This window comes from Ornithodoros turicata, chromosome 2 (assembly GCF_037126465.1).
Source record: "Ornithodoros turicata isolate Travis chromosome 2, ASM3712646v1, whole genome shotgun sequence".
Lineage (NCBI taxonomy): Eukaryota > Metazoa > Arthropoda > Arachnida > Ixodida > Argasidae > Ornithodoros > Ornithodoros turicata.
This window is the reverse complement of record NC_088202.1, coordinates 8,164,518-8,185,291: the sequence shown is the minus strand read 5'-3', so window position 1 is coordinate 8,185,291 and position 20,774 is coordinate 8,164,518. Positions and strand designations below refer to the sequence as shown.

The 20,774-nt window shown below is 45.2% G+C and overlaps 1 protein-coding gene and 3 long non-coding RNA genes across 4 annotated transcripts; all 4 read right to left on the bottom strand.

Moving 5' to 3' along the window:
• Positions 1 to 182: 182 nt before the first annotated feature.
• LOC135383064 (uncharacterized) lies at positions 183 to 563 on the bottom strand. The gene is made up of 2 exons (XR_010419642.1): positions 448 to 563; positions 183 to 363 (listed from the first exon to the last, which is right to left on the bottom strand). It is a non-coding gene; the product is annotated as an uncharacterized LOC135383064 (long non-coding RNA).
• Positions 564 to 1,052: 489 nt separating this feature from the next.
• On the bottom strand, positions 1,053 to 2,060 carry LOC135383063 (uncharacterized). Its single transcript, XR_010419641.1, has 3 exons — positions 2,022 to 2,060; positions 1,343 to 1,514; positions 1,053 to 1,254 (listed from the first exon to the last, which is right to left on the bottom strand). It is a non-coding gene; the product is annotated as an uncharacterized LOC135383063 (long non-coding RNA).
• Positions 2,061 to 3,825: 1,765 nt separating this feature from the next.
• Positions 3,826 to 4,138, bottom strand: LOC135383062 (uncharacterized). Its single transcript, XR_010419640.1, has 3 exons — positions 4,077 to 4,138; positions 3,961 to 4,017; positions 3,826 to 3,867 (listed from the first exon to the last, which is right to left on the bottom strand). It is a non-coding gene; the product is annotated as an uncharacterized LOC135383062 (long non-coding RNA).
• A 53-nt stretch (positions 4,139 to 4,191) lies between these two features.
• Positions 4,192 to 6,589, bottom strand: LOC135384301 (uncharacterized). Its single transcript, XM_064613507.1, has 5 exons — positions 6,263 to 6,589; positions 5,651 to 5,687; positions 5,469 to 5,552; positions 4,905 to 5,063; positions 4,192 to 4,595 (listed from the first exon to the last, which is right to left on the bottom strand). The coding sequence occupies exons 1-5, from the start codon at positions 6,587 to 6,589 to the stop codon at positions 4,192 to 4,194; spliced, it is 1,011 nt and encodes a 336-aa protein (XP_064469577.1).
• Between the last annotated feature and the right edge of the window lie 14,185 nt (positions 6,590 to 20,774).

Below are 20,774 nucleotides of genomic sequence, written 5' to 3'. Positions count from 1 at the left end.
AAAAACTTACCATCATATGCATATCGGAGCCCGATACCACCATATTCTTGAATCCTTAGTGTGTCCTCTGTGCGCTGAAATTGTAACTGGAATTCCAATAAAAGCCACACAGGTGCGCATATAGTTCATTAGATGCTATTAATAGCCAGAGAAGGAATTTAAAAAAAAGCAGTTCATTTGAATCAGCAACACAATTCAGAAAAGTGTATGCAGCTGGACCAAAAACAATAATGTGCACTTTGGTGGGTTCATAACGCAACGCTTGTCTCTGCATAAACCTTGTGGTGGCCCTGAAAAGGGCCTTTTTTTAGCTTAGTTTCAACGTTCAGTGTGTGATGCAGGTGGGAGCCTCATTTCTGGAACCTAAAAATAAAAATTCACAATATATAACAACATCAAGCCATGACAGTATGTGAGCAATATATGGTAGGAAAAGTGTGCACAAACCTTGCCTGATGCTTCACGACTGCTTCTGTAAGGCTTGGCCTCTCACCATATGTTGATGACCGCGTTGGCAGAGTTGCCACAGCTCCAGACTCCCTTCTGTGCTCCTGAATGCGTGTCAGCACCTGATCAATGCACTGAAAATTGCCCTGCTCCCCATTGAACGGGATTCAAAAATAGGTAATGGTGAAGCAAAGTGTTTATGGACAGAGGGATATTCCTTGCCCAATGATCTGACATTAATACTAGATTTGAATATTTGATCTCACTGTGGAACTCAATATTTGTAACATGTACAGTGGATTTCAGGAAGGTTCCTTTCCCATATTACTCCTATCTCACTTGTCTGAAAGTTGCGAAGGCACGGTTTCACCAACGTCAATTTACATTTCAACCAAGATCTCTGGTCCCTTAACTTGAATTTAACACATAACTGTTCATCACTAAAAAGAGTCATTGTCACTGAAACGTTCATCACATGACCATCTAGCATTTGTAAAGAAATAATTGTGTGTTAACTTTACGTTTTAGCAACCCTTGATCTCATTTCAAAGTTACCCAGCGTTGGTGTAACCTGGGACTGTGGTAATTTGTTGGCAAATAAATAAAACTAAAACTCAACGACTGCAACATAGATTCATTCATGATGCATGCAACCAGCACATACCATAGCTAGCACTCTCCTTCAGAGGTACAGCCACCCACGTCTTCTTAACCTTCAATGCCTTGAGACGGTACTGCTTCGCGCCTTCCCTCTCCAACTGGACACGGTCTGCATTCTCGTTGAAGTGGATGATCGCCAACTGTGTCCTACAAGTGGAGTACATTACATTCTTATTATACCCTTTGTCACCGTGCTGGACTTGGCTCCTAGCTCGTGGGTCCATACGCTTCATACCTAGCCACCATCCCCTCGTCAGAAAAAGCGTAGGACTTCGGCAGGAAGTGGATGAGGACACTGTGAAAGGCCTCCAATCCATATGTCTGCTCTTGTGAGGACAGGAATGGGATATCCTTCAGGAGTGCAGGTGACAACAGGATGTCCTGGACTCGCCTGTACGTCTCTGTGTCTACAATTGTGTGTTGTCAGGTGCTTGAAATGTTCATCATGTACACTGAAAGGTTACAGCCCCTACGTTTCTGCAGTGATAATTTCAAATATACTGCGAACGACAAACTGATAATCTGCAGTTGGGCAGGGTCATGTGCTGGATAACAGTGCTTTCAATAACAAGTACCGATACATTAATATGAATACAGGAGAGCCACATATAAACCAATTGGTCTCTCTTGTCCCCTTGCTGAAGGCAGAAGAAAGAATTTACTGCGTAAAGAATAAGAGATAAATAATACTCAAGCTCTTACCACCACCGAGATCGTGGATCAGAGAATGGGAATGAGGCTGCAGTATAAGGTGTGCAACATATTTTTTTTTTCCTGTTTTCAATTGTGTTAATTTTGTTGTATGATTTTGGAATTTGTGGTGTATTTCACCCATAAGTGTCAGTAAGGAAAACTTTTATTACTTCGCTACTCTGTATATAATGTTTTACAAACTGCAAAATGTCAGTGTTTACCTTCTCTGAGCCATTGTCGTGGTTCAGAAAGTGCGCCGTTTTAGCAAATCGGGTACAATGGGTTGTCGTGCTCATGGATGTCAACAATGTGGTTAACTGCTGACACCCACTTTGCAAGACATAGGTCCCCATCATCCCCGCTTGTACGCGGACACCAATAAGCATGTCTCGTCAAGCTATCAATCCAGAGCTGCACAACTTGGTGTTTCGTTGAGCGACTGAGAGCCAAGAGCTTTTTCTTGACTCCTGTTGGATGTTATCATGTGTGACATAAAACTCCCTCCAGAAAATTACACCACTCACCTTTGACAACATGCCACACATCAAATCTGTGCTTTATGTGTGGGCACAGTCGCCTTAGCATGGCTTTGATGCCAGAATGGCGGTCAGTGACCAAGGTGTCCACAGTCATGTCATGTACCTCGAGAAAGGCGAGGCATTTCTGTAAACCATAGGCTTCCATTGCATTGCTGCAGCTGACCTCAGTAGACTGCATAGGAGGAAAGGTCAGGGTCAGACATTGTGCACTACAACGAATTGCCATACTATTAATGAGATACTTTTGTGAGTAATGCGGCAAGTAATTTATTAATTTTTCCAAGCAATTTGTGAGTAATTTCATTACGAGTGAATACTCTGTAATAGATAGTAATTAATCGTTTTGACTAAGCTTGATATATAGTCTTTCCTGTCGTCCATGCTATTGCACTACAATAAGTGATGGTCACTGAATGTAGCATTTCATATGTGCATTCTAAGTTTTGCCTGGGGGCACTTTAGTCTCGTCCTACTACAGCCTGCTGTATCCACACTTCACATTAGACAATTAGGCAAAAGCGAGTCATTTTTGAATTCCCAAATTAGAATGTAACATGACCAAGCTCTTCTATTGTAGGTGCTTTTTTATCCATGATAACTTTTGTCACAAAACTTTTCTGGTGTCCACAAAACAACTTGAGGTACCTTAACCAACTCGAAGTGCACGATACGGTTGGCTGCAGTCTCCAGAAGCGTGTAGGTGCCATACAATGCAGTGTGGCCGGGTGAGTCACACCTGCCATCCCCGGCAAGGGTCAGGGGCAGTGGCCGAAGCTGGTCAAGGATCTCTGCTTGTCTCATGAGGTAGACCTAAAAACATTTTCGGATGAGTGCAAATTGAGGAACCCTGGGTACACATGGTACCCATGATTGTCAGAGAAATAGTGGTAAAGCCAAAACCGTACTAGACTGCCTGCCCTACAGCATTGCATTTGCAATTGATTGAAGCACCTCCAAACGAGGTTCTTACTATACGATCATAGCACAATCACAGAAAAATAGTTGTTCTTTCTACTTTTTACTTTGACTATTTGCTGAGGGAACTCAAGGCACAGCCAATAATCTAAGCAGCAGGAAAAATCAGGGCCATACACTCAACGCAAACATATCACGTGCCCCTTTTATCCCACTCTGTGTGGCATGTCACAGCAAAGTCATACGTCACGTCACAGGACTCACATCATTCACAGCAGGAAAGAGGTGCTCCTTCTGCGTTCGAAAGTACTGAGACATTGTAAGTGTTGCCATCTTCATAAGCTCAAACATCCTAAACGCTTTTGAGATGTTCACAGCTGAGAAGAGGATTGCAGAGCAGACCAGGACGTTCCCCAGAGGTCGGCCCCCCAGCCAAGGTTGGCTGTGCCAAGACCGTTCCCTCCCACACTTGCAACGCATGACAGCTTTCAAGCATGTCCCCCTTGTTGTGGTGTTGATGTCAACATCATCGGTCCCACAATAGGGGCACTGGGTTAGCAGCTCTTTCAAGCTGGATTCTGCCACCAGGAAAAATCGCTCATCTGGATTTGGTCTGGAAAGCCAACCAAAATTTTTAATTCTTAGATTATTATGCTACCAGCGTCTTGAACAAGCTTTGAGAAATATTTCAAAATATTTCACTTACGTTTGATGCCCACGAGATTTTGAAAGCCCTCGTGGTTGCAACATCTTGTCTCCTTCACTGCAAGAAAAGAAAACAAATTCTCAAAGTTTCTATTTACCTCATGATCTCAAGCTTACTCTTCAGTGTCTGAGCTTTCTGCGGTTTCAGACAACTGGAATGTCACATCCTTTGGGTCAGGTGGGCTGTACGCACAAGTGAAACAGATTAATTTGCCTTCATCATAAGCGCTTTTCATCTCTGCTGAGACAATGCCACAGTGTCATTTTTATGTACACCAATCCAAACAAAGTTCCCAGAAATAACAACAAAGCTGAATACATGTTGAAAAAGAAAATACTGCCCATACCATGTGGACACATCCGTCGTGTCTAAGTCCACAGGCACTGGAGTAGAGGTACGGCCACCAGGCGGTGACGTCGAAAGGCTAGCATGCTCCAGTGGGACAACACAAAGCTGTGCTGCGTCATCATGTGGCAGCAAAGCCTCTGCTAAAGAAACAGCTGCGCCTTTGTCTCCACTGGTTTCTGGACACTCTGCTGCAACTTGTGAGGATGTAAAGGAGAGTGCACCAGTGGGTGGGAAGGTTACAGCTGTCTGAGTTCCCCTGCTTGGCATGAGGATGCCTGTTTGAGTGGCTGCATACACACAAGTGAAAAACATACATGGTTAAAAAAGGATGAAACGAATGCACGTTGAGCTCATGTTTCTCACAAAGTTCTTTGAAAGCTTACACAGCAGTTAATTTGGTTCAATGTCACTACTGCTTCTTTATAATAAGTGCAACAGTGTTTTGGCTTATAACTTCATATACTCATGACGGAATTCTCCACCTGACCAGTTAGGCAATATGACGGAAGCAACCAAAGTATTCATTACGTATAGTTACACTGCATAAGAAACACAAACATATTTGTGAAGCACAATACATTTTGAAGCATAACTACCAAGTGTTGCAGTGGGAACAGCTGTCTGTGTTTTCTTATTTGCCGTCTTTCCACCCTTCAAGCGTTGTTTCTGTGGCACCAAAGTGTACAAAAAGCCATATTGGCTGACAGTCTGGTATGGAACCAAAGGCTGAAGGGGCAGTTCATCCAGGACGAGAACTTAAAAAATTAAGCAAACACACAGTATATATATATATATTGTCAGTATATGTATTGTAGTATATATTGTATAGTATGAATATTGTCATCATGGGCACATTATTGATTACTGTATTTTCTTGAGACAAGCTGCATAGCTGTAGGCTCAGCTACACTTAGTGCTGGACAAAAGTTTCAGGTGTGGCACATTTTTTCATCGGACTGAGTGCAAAACGTGACTTGCTAGATGGGTGGTGGACTATTTGCATCCACCTTTCAAAATATGTGTACCCTATATTGTAAGATGCTAGAGTGTCACCCTCAGGCAAAACTCTGCCACCACCATGTCTGTTTTTACAGTTCTTTTTTGGTAGATAATTTACAGTCTTATTGTTTGAGCTGTGATAGGTGAACTGGAAAGCATACCATCCTCTGATGATGTGGCTGTCATGTGCTGCAGAACTGAACTCCCACTTGCACCACTTGTAGAGGCTGATACTCCTGCATACGCTGCCGGTTTCACAACATGAACAATCAGTGTAAATCATAATTCATATTTCATTAACCGTACAACACGGACTTCCCTAATGGAAGTTTCTTGTACTCACCACCTGAAGCAGATTCCATCAAGCCGCTTCTCTCCACCTGTGACAGAAATTGAGCACCTGATGTGGGACATGATGCGTAAAACTGTAATGCCTAATTGTTATTCTGTTGGAAAGCTGCCTCCTTTGCTCTCACTAGCTCACAAAAATGACGTTGCTATAGTTCACAAAAATGCTGGGTTACATGAGCAAAGAAAGACACAGGAGAAACAGTGAATCTGAATAATGCAAGTTATAGAGGGATGTCGCCAAAAAAAAATACGTAGGGTGCTCGTGGGGGCTAGGAGTGTCTGGTACATCACTGCCGGTCGCGGTGTTTCACGTGTACTTTTTCTGGCGCGCATTTGCAGAAACAAATGGCTGAAATCGGCGGATAGAGCGTGAAAAAATGTACTTCCGTACGTACTTTTTGTTATATACGCCGAACAGCACAACCGACATCTGGTAGGATATACTCTCCCCTTTATTGTACGTGATTACACTCCGAGTGTAGTGTGTTTACATTGAGTCACCTAGATCCCGATCGCCTACATGGAGGCACTTCGTGAGCTATTATATCACTACACCACACTTTTGTAGGGCTTCATTCGAAATGAATCGAAAACAAATGCTTACCTGCTCATCCGGCACGTCGGTGGTTTCCATTTGCTCATCGAACAATGTGGGCACAGCATCGGGCTTTAGTCTCTTTCGTTTGGCTGACAGTCCCATACGGAATTGCAATAAGTCCGATTCCACGTACGCCTCGTCGGCAAAATGCGAGGAACAAACGTGCCGAACATGCAGTTCCTCTGCCACGACAGGAAGACTGCCGGCGATTGCTGCTTCCCACTTTCGTTCCGTGTCTCTGCCCTTGGCCCCGTGAAATGTCAATTCTGGGTTCGCACCAGACGATTTTTTACAGCCAGGAACATTACAACGTGTTCCAGAACTCGAAGACATGTTGCAATTTCACCACTGAGCGAAACTCACAGCACTTTCGAGGAAATTGGTTGTTTCATACACAGAGACATGCACGACGCCATATGTACAAAGCAGACGATATCCCCGAGAGAAAATGGGGGAGCGGCGCCGGCGGTGCGCCGACCTCGCATTGGTCCTGTTGAAGCCTTCGTCACAGTGACGTCATCCGATGTTTCGCTGATCGAAAAAACTCGTTTATTTATTACAGGAACATTTTCTAGCCAAGATAATTGATGAAATGAATTGTCGAATGATGCCAACCATTCTCGTAACCATTTCCTACCCATGTCTCCGGATGCGATAGTCCCTTTAAGGGGGAAGTCAACGTTGCGGCGGAAGCTCCGCCTTCGTCAGGACTGAAGAATGACAAATGACACTTGGAGTTTTATACAGTGCTACAATGACGTCACAATCGGGGGGTCCCGCCACCTGGCGGCCGTCAGCAGGTCAAGTACCTTGGATTCCATCCCACCTCTCGGACGAAGACCTCTTCACCGGACATGACTCAACCACTTCCTTGTACTTGACCTGCTGACGGCCGCCAGGTGGCGGGACCCCCCGATTGTGACGTCATTGTAGCACTGTATAAAACTTTAAGTGTCATTTGTCATTCTTCAGTCCTGACGAAGGCGGAGCTTCCGCCGCAAGGTTGACTTCCCCCTTAACTTTCCACTAGTAAATAAATAACTCCCCTTTTTCTACTTCCTACATCGGCGATGGTCGAGCAGCATCGCTGAGTCACTTGGCGTGGAATGCGTCAAATACCACTGGAATTCGAGGAAGCTGGCACATTGGTATACTGACGGCATGTTGCCGTGCGGATGACGTGCTACCTCTAGTGAGTCCTACACGGCGTAGTTTGAGCGCCTGAGAATTGCTTATGAACCAAGTGGTGAGCCAAGAGCGTGCAAAAACGTGTCACAATGTCATGGCTGAAATTTGTTGTAGGATAGCAACGCTTTGAGTCGTTTACACGATCAGGATTTCAATATTAGGAACAAAATGCTTGCAACACGGTAAGAACAGATGGTAGCGAAAGGAATTCAATTGGCTTTAATGCCGAATCGTTAGGTCTTCATTCTCTCTCTCTTCCCATTATAGCGGAGTGCTATTGGTCGACAATTGATTGATTGATTGATTGATTGATTGATTGGTCGACAATTGTCGACACCCTCTTGATATGTAGGCAGCAGTGATTGAAAAAGAAATCCAACAAGGCTCCATCAGTAATTTTAATGGCCAATCCGAATATTTTAACGGACTATCAAGCCAACTTGGCAACGTCAGCAACGTCTAGTGGTGCGACAGGACTGTTGGCGGTCCGACAAATGATGTCCTGCTGTCCGTCTGGTGGGATTAATGGCGTCATAGGAGGACTCAACCGTCCGTCGGTGAGGCTTTAGGTCCAACAGAAGGCGCCTCACAGTACATCAGCAAGCCCTCGGGAACGTGGGATGCAATGGAATGGAGAAATGGCGTGCGTTAAGACCGCTAAAAACCTCGGTGCAAGGGAACAAGTAGTAACGCGAAAATGCCAGGATAATTTGAAATTGCGCGTAATGGTTTGTAGATATGTGTCAAATTTGCATAGGAGCACAAGCATCATGTAATGCCAGAGAGGGCAACGTGCTTGGGTTTGACGTAAAGAAGAACGTTTTTGACGGGCCTTTAGTACCTCAAATAGCACAGATAATAAGCTTGTAATGTAGTTGCTCATTGTGGAGGTCTTGGTCTTCCAAAAAATCACTAGCCCTTCGTGCGGGATACACTGTACGATCTCGACAGACTGGCGTGTTTACGTCGGTATAGCGCATAGGAAATGCATGAAGACGAAAGTTTTGTTACGCAGTGCCTGATATCGACGATTTTTTTTTGTAGAGTTTCCTGCCGTAACTTCTTCACTCTCCGGACGAGGAAGTCTGTCTGTCAAGTAGGTATCGCGCCACGCGCGAAAATGTGACTGACCTTTTATAGCATACACCCTGTACATCAACAGGTTGCCCGCCGCGAGGTGATTAAGCGGGCATTTCGGACGCCTTCAACTTGTAAAGGTGCTGTACTGCTCTCCTTATTGTTGTGCGGTTAGGGATTCTTAGTAGACACAACCTGGCCCTCCGGTCAGAGCCTGGAAAGATCTTTTCGACCACTGGTAACTTCCACTGAAGTCTTGGACAGATGGGGTCTTCCACGAGGACGATGTCTCCAATCCGGAACGTAGATCAGTTTGATATTCCTTGCGCCATCTTTTCCATGCCGCTTCGAGATACTCCATCTGTCTCTTCCATGTCCATCGGAACATAGCCTCTAAATTTGCAACAAAAGTACACATATCAACTTGATTCACAATGGTGGCCGGAAGGCTGTTCCATTCACGTATTGTACGTATTTGTACGTATGTATTACATTCACGTATTGTAGCTACGATGTCCTTTAAATGTCGATTATGCTAGATGTCTAGAAATGTGACAATCCGGGATCAAACGCGAAGAAAGCGTGGTTCTTGTCATCAGTTGAAACAAGTATTTAAGGTGCTGTAGCTTGAAATATTGTTCGAGTGGTATCAAATTAGCCTTGCGACGTAAACCTGACGCAGATGTTGCGCGATAATCTGCAAAAATAAATCTGGCAGGTTTCTTCTAAACCTTTCTGAAGTTATTTTTATGTATGGCAAGAAGGATCCCAAATTGGACAGGTACATTGCATTAATAGCAACTCTAGAGACTTATACGCTTTTAACCTCACATCGTAGGACGAGTATCGTAGCAGACGTTTGAGTTGGTTGATTGATTGATTATGTGTTTAATGGCATAAAGGCAACAGAGGCCATAGAGCGCCAAAACTATGCTGAGTGTGTCGGAGACGTGTGTTTGAGTTGGAACAACCTTCCCACAGCCCTTTGGCCCTCAGCTTGTGTCAGACTGTGGTCCGAAGAATATTTCAGGTGAGATGCTTAGCTTCCGTGAAGGGCAGGGTGTACGCTGGTGGGTGGGTGGGTGGTGGGTGGTACGCTCGAGGAGGGTGTGTCGTGCAATTCTGGGAATGACTGAAATATCGGGATCACCTTTAAAATCACAGCACCTAAAAGCCTGTTCATAAGGCGAGCGTAATCCGCAATTGAAAATGACGACCTGTATTGCAATCATGCCCTTGCGCGAGGCCTCAAGACGGACTATTTCATGAGTTCTGCATCAGTAGGGAACAAAGGGTGTTCAAGCCACAGGCCTGACACTAGATTGAGTGATATACTAGCATATATATATACTGGGTGTGTCACTTGAGAGTGACCATAATTTTATTAAATTCGTGGTTAGCTTTTCTTTCCGACGGTCGTTGAATATATATATTCCTCACGGGACCTAGTGATTCTATTCTATTCAGCAAGAATCGAAACAGCAGCACTTTTCTATGCACTAAAAATGAGCGAAAATGCATGATCTTCGAGCGTTGCGTGAGTTCAGCGGCCGCTTTTTCCTATCACTCTCACCGTTTGACAATACTGACATCACGCTGCTCCTCAAAGCATGGGGGCCCCCGCTTCCTAGCGTCCTCGTTGTTTTTCTTCTGTTAAAATCCGATACAACGTAGACACTTATTGAGCAGCAGAATCGGTGATTTCATGTTTGTTATCTATTAAAAAATCAAAATCAAATACGGTATGTTTTATGATAATGTAGACTGAGAAACGGCATCGATATTTCCCTCACTTCCAGGGACAAAGCGGGCTGTTCCATGATGTCAGTTAAGAAAGGGTGACACCGAGACAGGGAGAGGAGAAATTGACCGCAAAACCCCCACAGTGCTTTCGCACATTTTCTTACTAGAGCGCAAAAGGGCTCTGTGGTTTCGGTTCATATATTCAACGACTGTGGCGAAAAAAGTCAATCGCGGATTTAATAAAATTCAGTCAGTCTTACGTCACGTACCCTGTATATATGACAATAAGCACGCATATTTTTAACGTATTCATTATTTTGCTATCTAGAACGAGTTAACCCGTAAGATTACGGTCTTGCATATGCTGCATGAGTACGAAAAATTTGGCGAGTTAGGGAATGACATGTATACACAAGCAAGAAATACGCGTGGGAATTTGTTCATCTTAATTTCCTTTACCATGAGATCTCGTCAAAGCTGGCCCGCATAATTGGTTCCGTTGTCACATCGACCTCGAATGAGAATTTGATGAGTGTGTCATTACAACAAACACGCGTGACACTTTGTGCGTCCTACTTAGTTTCGCCATAAGTGGGCCCGCACGACAATTCCTTGTCAGGTCGGTCTCGATCAATTTGATGAGTTTCGCCTTGACAGGGAACAAAGGACGTTTAAGCCACGGGTCCGAAATTTATGGTAAATGATTGACATGTATCAACACCACAACAAACACGCGTACCTCTTAAATACCCTTACCACTAGAGCGCTTCAAAGTTGGCCCGCATAATTTGTTCCGTCGACACATCGACTTCGACTTCAGGCAAGAATGGACATTTATGCCACAAGTCCGAAATTTATGTTAAATGATTGACAATAATCTACATTACAAGAAACACGCGTGGCATTGTGCAAAACGGGGTTTCCTGTAACGGTGAAGTAAGTCATCTGCTTTTCACATATTATGTGCACAGGCGACCGCCCAGCATCACGGCGACTAAATCAAATCGAACGCCATGCAGTATGGTATAGATGCAGTACGGCATTATTACGCCTCCCTCTACAAAAAAGAAAAAACTGAAACCAGACCACGGATCGAACCACGGCCCCACAAAGTAATGACCAATATCGTTACCACTGAGCCAACACCACCCGTTGCTATCGCCCTCATAAATTAAGTTAACACTTCTTTCGTCGTTAGAACAAAATTAGAGCGTCCCACAGTTGCGCACAAAGTTGCAAAGCGTACAAGACAAATTCAACTTTCAGTCCTACATGAATATTTCCTGGAGAACCCATTGTTCTGGCCAAGTACAACAAGAATAGCACACCAGTGCATTCTGCCATGAAGCCAACACCACGAAAACAAACTCCAGGAACCTCCAGGAACAAAACTGTGACGCTCTTGCGCTTCCATTCCACTAGTACACCATCGAAGGGCCTCTCACAGCAACACCCATGTGTGGACATTTCTTTCTAAAGCTCAGGGTCAACAGATATTCTAACAAAACAGATGGAATGCATTGCTTCAATGGAGGGCAGCGAGTACGCCGGTCAAGCCAACTGTGTCCCGCATTTCTGGGAATGATGTACCTAATTTCAAGCACAATAGCTAGTGCAAGGAACATTATGCCTCGAAGGGAACAGGAAGGGTATGCCTGTTGGTATCTGGCAGACTGGTCATTCTTCAGCATTTGTTTGATAGTCGTACGATGATCAGGGGCTTCCTCCAAGACACTGCAGTTTGCTTTGGATCGCTCCATCAAACCTTTTGCCTTCTCCAGTTCACTAGACAGTGACGCCGCTTTTTCTTTCAGAAAACAGTTCTCTTTAAAAATATATAATATTGGTTCTGTGCTTGTATGCTTTTCGTGGGTGGAATATTGCTCATCTGCTCATATGCTTCACATGCTGCTTTTGTGTCAGTGGTGAAGGCGGTTGTACAGGCGCAACTGCATCCGGGAACAACGCAACACATCCCAAAAGATTCAGTGCATCGTTATCCGAACCACATGCAGTGCAAATGCAAACACCACAGATTCATAGCGTCAAAAAGGAGGTGAAGTCAGGTGGGGCCTTTCCGGTTTTGTGGAGTCTGCGGCGCCGTCACGCTCCGATTCACGCGAAAAGGGGTAAATACTGTTTGCTTATTCGTGCGTGATTCTACGCGTGTTTATCGACACCTCTATTTAGTAGTAGTATTTAGGGAGTTTTAGTTCCCAATACGATAACACGCCGATCGATACGATCTCCGAAAAACACACATGACTCCTGAGTCGGCGGGAACGATTCGTAAAGCGCTTATCCGCAGTTTTAATTTGTAGACGAAGATTGATTGATTGATTGATTATGTGTTTAATGTAGACGAAGACGTGTAGACGAAGAGTCACCGAGAACTACCCCACCGATGCGGAAAATCAAGCGGGACGCCATTTATGCGCCGGCAACAGTTTTGTTTCTGCAAAACAATGCACATCTTCACTTGGGCTTAGGCGTCCAGAAATAGGGAATTACAAGGTGTGAAGTACGCACACTACGCCTCGCTACACTACAGTCCGCTGTCCTTTCTTATGAACCGCTACTGTATCCGTGGTTGCCGCACAGCCATGATTTTGGGAAGTTGCAGACCAAAATCGTTCGCAGTGCACGCTGCGAGCGAACGATATTGTTGCTGTTGTTGTCAGCCATCTTGTTTGTAAGTGAACGCTCTGCGCATGCTCCAGCTGAGTGGGAGCACGACAGCACGCACGACAGAAGTCCGATAAATTCGGAATGAGTGGGATTTCGATATATTTCGTAGACGATAAAGACCTCCGACTCAGTTTACGCATGCGCACTTTGCGGAAAGCTGAGTTGGAAAGTTATCGGAGAAGCAAAAGTGGCCAACTAAAACTCCCTATTATCCCACAAAGGAAGTGTGCAACTGGAGTGCTGTCATGAGTTGGAAATTAAAGAATACGAGAGTGCCGTCGCATTTCAAGGACGGACAACAAAGACAGGATTACGTCCCCAACAACACAGACGGTCTCAAGGACACCTTCAAAGTGTCATCGTGTATCCCCAGAACGACTTGAGGATGACATTTGCGGACTCTCCGTGAAGTCATTGAGGTACGTCCTGTGCCTTTCCGGTGAGTAGCTCTCGGGATTAGAAATGCTACCTTGTTTAATTTACTTCCCCAAATAGTGAGTTATACACGTGTGTGTGTTTTTTTTGGGCCGATCCCAGGGGCTGAATGACATTCGTCAAAAACAAGGAGCGGTCCTCGAAAAAAGGTGTGTCCATGAAATATCGAGCATTTATCGCGGAATAGAAATCGCAATACTGTAGCACTGCTTTTGACTATCTCAAAACAAAAAGCAATAAGAAACACTACTGGAAGGTTAACACTTGGATTGATTGATTGATTGATTATGTGTTTAATGGCACAAAGGCAACAAAGTTAACACTTGGAGAAATTCGTCGCTTGAGCATTGTTTTGAGTACCCTTCGTTTTGTGTCGGAGGCGAGCAGAACTCTTGAACCTAGAGAGGGTCGCGTAACAAGTGAGGGAGTTCCAGTTCCTTTCGAAGTGGGTTTCTCGGCCTTTGTGGTCTGGGCAATACTTTTTTCTTTCACCTCCTAGATGTGTGTTGTTAATCTTCACCTAACCTCCTAGTCTTTGTTTTGAATCGCCGTGCTCATTTTCGTTATTTATTCGTTTCGTTACATGAGGGATGGATGCAGACGTCCTGTCTGTCTCTGTACGATAACCGTCGGATATTCCATGGGGTACGAGAAGCTTTTTCCGTTTGTACGATGCATTCGAAAGATTCTCACCATGAAATGATACGCACTCATGAGACTGCCTCGCTATTATGAATTGAACAGTGTGTTCCTTTTGCTTCAAGTTGGAATCTGGGTACAGTCTGTCAGCAAACACCCTGCATACAGAGCACACATGTATCACTACTTTGAATCAGTACTGTGTCAAATAAAAGCCTCTTATTTTGAATGACTAAATACGCGGCGACAGCCGTGCAAACCATTAGAACTAGCCAAGGTCGCCTGAATCGCGAGCCACACAGGGAAGCTCCTGATTTTCCGACGCATAATCGGGCATAATACATAATCTGTCAAATGTCGCAATTACATTAGTCGTGTGCCCAGTATTGTGGGCTCTATGGGGAGCTGTTGTACCTTGTGGCAGTCTCCGCTTGTGGAGCCTGTGACAGCAGATCAGCTAGAGTCTATATATATATCGCTGGAAGTGTGGATGGTATAATGAGAGGCAATACTTATAAATGAGGGCGACGGCCCTGTCCATGGAAAGGGTGCCCGCACAATACATTTTGTTCAGGATGGAACGATGGAGCTCCCATATATTAAGACGGATGTCTGATCTCTCTGTTTAAAAGCCAAAACGTACAGAACAGAACGTATAACAAAATGATCGATTGTACAGCATCGATAGGTACTCGAACTGCACACTTCTGACTGGAATTCTACATTTCTGTGGATTTCTCGCAGCAATTTCGTTTTCTGGTCAAACCCACATTATAATGAAGAAACACAACACTTGTACTGCGTACACTTTTGGAACTTCGCGCTGGATGGCCGTGGTATCACTGTACCAGAGAGGATCCCCTAGTGAAAATGTATCTGAGAGGCCTCTCAGGATTTTTAAAGAGGTCTGAGAGGACCTCTCAAGCAGTCCTAAGAGGTCTGAGAGGACCTCTCAAGCAGTCCTAAGAGGTCTGAGAGGACCTTCTACGAATTTCTGAGGGGTCTGAGAGGACCTCTCAAGCAGTCCTAAGAGGTCTGAGAGGACCTTTTAAGAAATCTTGAAAGGTCTGGTAGGACCCTTTAGCACTTCTGAAGGGTCTGAGAGGTCCTTTCAAGAAATCTTGAAAGGTCTGGTAGGACCTTTCAGGCAGCACAGAGGGGTCTGAGAGGACCTCTTAGAGAAAATCTGGAAGACGTTGTATAATCATTCATGTAGCCCTGAGAGGTTTGGGGGGACCTCTCAGACAGCTTTGCGACAGTGCGTCGTGCAACACCTCCCAGAGCAAGTTGCTACGTGTTTTCCGCGCCGCGGAACATGCTACCTCGTCCGCTTTGGAAAATAGATCGCAAGATTTCACGTGTTTGTGCATTATTCCTTCAAGGAACACGTGCCGTGATAACCTTGTATTGCCTTCCCCCATTGAAGCTATTGTTCTTGCAATCCGTGCATTATTGCACTGCACGTAAGTGGAAGCGTTTCGGCCAGTCGCCAGCGGTTGAATCAGTCTGTTTTGAAACGTTGAAGTGTGAGGACGTCGGCCGCGGATCTCAAATAATTTGCCTTTTTTTTTCTCTGGATTGTAACTGTTTTTGAGGTATGTAGACGATGTCTCAAATATGCTTTTGTGATTGACAGCCATTCCTCTTCACTTTAGGCTTTTACTACTGTTCGCAGACACGCATTATGAGCGCCGATAGGAAGATTACCAACCACGTAACGTTACCAACGGCGCTGGGTGCCAAACGGTGTGTTATATAGTTCGATGCCTACACACTGACTTACACTGACATTTTGAAGTTGTATTTCTTACAGATGAATCTCGTACGAAGTGACAGGTGGTGAGAACACAAGGTGGTGAAAAACCAATCTCTCCAGTTAGTTGGTGGCTTACGCAAGCAAGGGAAACTAGACGGTGCATCGCAAGTCCCGAAGTATACGTAAAACAGATGAACTTGATCACCGAGAAGCAGAGTTCCTCAAGAATATTTTTCATCGCCGCTGTACGGACATTGTGAATATGTGTCCCATGAGTGCACGCTTTGTGGAATACGACAGTATGTGTTTATGATGACTCGTACGCTTTCGTAGACATGTAAGTGCTAAATCTAGTTTCTGTTGGTGCAATTTACCGTTTCGTGTAGTTTCTTGCGAGCGATCCTTCAACAAATATTAGATATTCACAATTCTGTAAGACATTTGAAATAACTGTTACATAATCAGATAGCAGTGTGCATGCCTTGAGTGTATCTGTACAATCGAAGGAACTCAATATATGTGGAGTTTTGTGACATGTACTTGTCTGTATCTATGTCTGGTGTATCATAGCACTGTATGATTATACCACTCCGACGACAGGTGCAGCGTAGACGGCGAAATTGAACATTGATGTTCCGATGTCAGATCTGGGCATTAGCTTCTGAGAGGTCCTGTCAATCTGAGAGGTCCTCTCAACCTGAGAGGTCAGCCTGAGAGGTCCACCAGCCTGAGAGGACCTCTCAGCCTGAGAGGTCCACAGGCCTGAGAGGTCCACAGGCCTGAGAGGACCTCTCAGCCTGAGAGGTCCTCTCAGTCCCATAACATATTAGACCTGAGAGGCCTCTCAGGGTCGTGATGTCTCTCCACTGGAATAACCAGGCCTTTGCTCACCTCAGGAGTCGAAGCAGGGTATCACGAACGATTGAGTCACTGCTGTTCTACCCTTCCTTCACTAGAATTCCTAGAGGGGGGGGGGGTCTTTCCCCTCCCAGGTGTCAGTTGGTGTTACGCTACAGGTGTTAGTTGGTGTTACGCAGAATACAAGTGAAGCTTAATCACACTTCTATCACACATCCCTTGCGACGCAAAATGATATCCTCCTTAGTTCTTTCATGGCCTGCAAAAACTAGAATGAAATAAGCAGAACCAACACCGGCCACGAACTCACACTTGTACACTTACCTGACGGGACGCAAGACTGCAGCCGCTGTTCGAAACAAATAACAAAAACCTACAGCACAACAGTCATCGTATGAATACAAGTGAAGCTTGATGACACACTACTCCTTACACAGCTTACCCCTTACGACGCAAAATCATATCCTCCTTTGTTCTGTAATTGACCAGCGAATGCTGAGAGCCGCAACCGTTACGACCGAGGTAAGAAACTCAGGAAATGCCCTAAGCGCCTCTCCCAATGCAAGCGAGCGTGCTGTGATCCGCGCATGGCATTGTGGTTAGTTGCCCACACACGTGACCCATAAACGTCACGGCAAGACGTCGTAAGACATGGCGTCCTCCATGTCCGCGGCGTATCTTACCTGAATACAGAGACGAGCTGCGGCCGAATAACTTGTTACACTTGTCACTAAATCGCTAGAAGACATATGTACGTCATCGTGACTTTGCCTGGCTTCTCTTCTGTTTTGCTCACGCGGCGATATGTTGAAACATCCCATAACCTTCAAAGTATTGTGCAAATGGACTCCTTGAAGGTAAGAGGTTTGTTGAAGATGAGGTTTGCTAAACTTCCATGCCTCCGCGCAGACCGCCATAACGCCGAAACATGTGGGGATCACGTGACCGGGCAACTAGATGGGCGTGGTATTGCCAGGAGCGACCGCTAGAGGGTCCCACGGCCCTCCGATCTTAGTTTCTTACCTCCTTGGTTACGACACGACATTCCCATGATGCTAATGGCGATGACTCCTTCGTGATGAGGCGAGGGCGAGGCACGGAGGCGCAGAATCAAAATATGCAGCAAACGCTGATGATCCTCATGTGGTCGTATATATATTGTGTACTGAACTGAAGTATAAATAATACGAGGAACCGTCTTCTCAAAGGCATCGAAAACCTATTTAGTGTTTTAATATGCAGCTAAAAGGTGGCAAAGTGGCATTCAAGCTACTACGTTTAATTACGATCCAAAGTTCAGATCCAAATACCGCTTTGTTTAGAGAGCCGATAGCACGGACCTCCTTCCAGGAGTGGTGTACACCCCATGACTTTTTCCAACATACCCAGAAATTGCTGATATTATCCATACAGCTTGTCTCCTATCGAATAGACCCACAAGTATGCTTCTATATATATATATGTATACCCCCTTATGGGATGCTCGGTACCGCCTTGAGACCTATGTAGAAAAAAAAACGGTTGGAATAAGTACTTGCTACACAGGCGCATAGAAAGTCCAGACTCTCAACAACGACACCTATGTACCTTGTCCACAGAGGGTGCACATAAGGAAGTTCAAGAGATTGACAAAATTCCTGTGCCTGGAGCGACATCGTTCATGTTGAAAGACTAAAGCCCTACCTGAGGCCTCTTGCCTCCTATGATGTAAATATGTATATCATGTAATGTAGCCACTGTAGTTATTGTATATACGATGCAGGGTCGGCACCTTTTAAAACTGGGCATGTGATGTGATGTGAAGTCAATAAGAAGTCTGCAGAAAGGAATAATCCATTTCCATAAGGGCGGTCTTCTGCACGCATAGATTCGCAGCCGAAATCTACTCGTCGTTTAAAGACTCCCGTGGATTTCAGGAGGAAGGCTCCGAGAATTTGTAAGTCAATTCTCAACTTGAATCTTTTGCCCGCGACTGATGATGATGATGATGATGATTTGGGTTTTTTTGGCGCAAAAGCTGCTAGGGCTATAATGCGCCAAACAACAAGGTAAACACCAAGGTAACAACAAGGCCCGCGACTGGACGCCGCACTTGGACAGCCGTGACGTCTGCTTCCGGCCTCCGCGGCGTCTGCTCGGCTCCTCTCGGCGGGCTGTGTGTTCTTTGTGCGTCACCGTTCTTGGTTTCGGTACTTTCAATACGCATGGCATTCCTGCTTTTTATTGACAGTGGCTGCATATGTGACGGTGTTGTTGAGTGAGGAAACATAGGTGTTTCTTAGTGCATAGTGAGGACAAGAATGAAAACACAACGTGCATGTGATATTTCGGGTTTGCGGAGACCGAACCCCTAAAACAGTTCGGGGTAGCCAGTATTCACCGTCCTGGATAAAAGCTGGGTGCAGTACGAACGCCTTTCGAAACGACAAGTATATGTGCTGTTAACTTTCAACCTCGTTCTCGTCACGGATTTGTCCTACACAGCATAAACATTTGTCAGGCGCGTGTCTGAGTTACAGCGCCAACACCTGCATAGAAAATGTTACAAGTTACGTAATTAGGAATAACATTAGGTCAAGTCTCGCCTCTCGCCTAACCATCAAGATAGACGCCGCACCCATGCACAGCCAATGCAAATACTAGAACTGACTCCAGAACCTTTGTTTGCCAAAGTTCTTATTATCCAGACAGCGCGAAGCCTTTGAAAAATATCACCATTTGTGATCGCCAGAGAACGTGAGTCATTGGAAAATCCTACACAGCGAAGAAACTGCCAACAGGAGACATACAAATGCAACTACAAACGAAACTGCAAAGCTCCACGCTACTCTACCTCGATAGAATCGCTGATGTGTCAGTTACTCTTTCCGAACATAGGACACTGAACTTCATAAAGTGCGTAATTTCAGAACATGAGCTCCTCGACTGTTCTAACACTGAAATAGAGCAAGGCTCAGGGAGTAGTAGAGCCCAGCGGATTGTAATGCGCCGAGATAGCAAAGAAATCCCGACGAAGCATACTCTATGTTCCTTTCATCTACACAAACTTCCCACAGACATCAAAGCAGGACATATCAACTGTCTCGTGCAACCTGACGTTCCTAACCCACGCCGTTGCTTTAAGTGCCAACGTTTTGGTCACTGATCGCAGGTCTGCCGGGGACGCACTACCTGCCCGATACAGAGGAAAATCATGCAGCAGAAACCTATCGAAGTAAGACCAAATGTACGAACTGCAGCGGCAATCACAAAGCCTATTCACGGTCCTGCCCTCAGTGGCAGCAAGAAAGACATCCTGAGGATTTGAATTTGTCTAAAAAAGGTGGTTACGCCGCGGTGTAGGGGAGCGACGCCACCGACTAAATCCGTGGAGACCCAGACGTCTGAGCCTTTACTCCAAGCTACCCAAACACAAGAGCCTGTGTTGGCTCCGGCTGCTCAAATTTGCTTCATTCTGGAATGGGCTCACTGGGAGTTAACCCCAGACAGGCACACACATCATGGAGCTTGATAATGATGACTGCATGTCGCAGAAGTCATCGTCAGGTCTCCCCAGTACATCTAACCCACGCGCTCCTTCCCACATAAAGAATTCCCAAGATTGATTGATTGATTGATTATGTGTTTAATTCCCAAGAGAAACAGAAATTACCCCCACCGAGGGCTGTACGTCCTTAGTACACGGAATGGCCAGGCTCTTCTCTCTGTCCTTGTTAATCCACACTTTCTTTGTGGGACAAGTAATCCTTCACTGGAACTGTCGAGGCCTGGATATGCAAGATCTCTTCGAAAAGTACAAGGCTATCTGCTTCTGTTTACAAGACACATACTTACACGAAGGAAGTCAAAATCCTTTCCACACATATAATGTTTTTAGAAAGGACCGTACAACCGGCACTCGTGCATCTGGAGGCGTGGCTGTGGTCCTCCTGCAGGCAATATCTGCAAAACCTCATCTGTTCGTCACGGAGTTGCACGCAGTTGCCGTTCAGGTCAGTCTTGACACTGTCTTGACAGTATGCTCATTATAATTGCCACCATCATCATTAGTAGAACAGAGAGAACTTGAAAAGCTATGTGATCAACTTCGTCATCTCGGGGGATTTTAACGCTCACAATGCCTTGTGGCCGAAA

Bases quoted from the DNA above. Each gene is read 5' to 3' on its own strand.
- LOC135384301 (XM_064613507.1), bottom strand. From the start codon at position 6,589: ATGTCTTCGAGTTCTGGAACACGTTGTAATGTTCCTGGCTGTAAAAAA. The intron at 5,688-6,262 runs GTAAGCATTTGT...TTTCTGTCACAG, and splicing joins CCGACGTGCCGGATGAGCAG to GTGGAGAGAAGCGGCTTGAT. The intron at 5,553-5,650 runs GTGAGTACAAGA...TGAAACCGGCAG, and splicing joins GATGGAATCTGCTTCAGGTG to CGTATGCAGGAGTATCAGCC.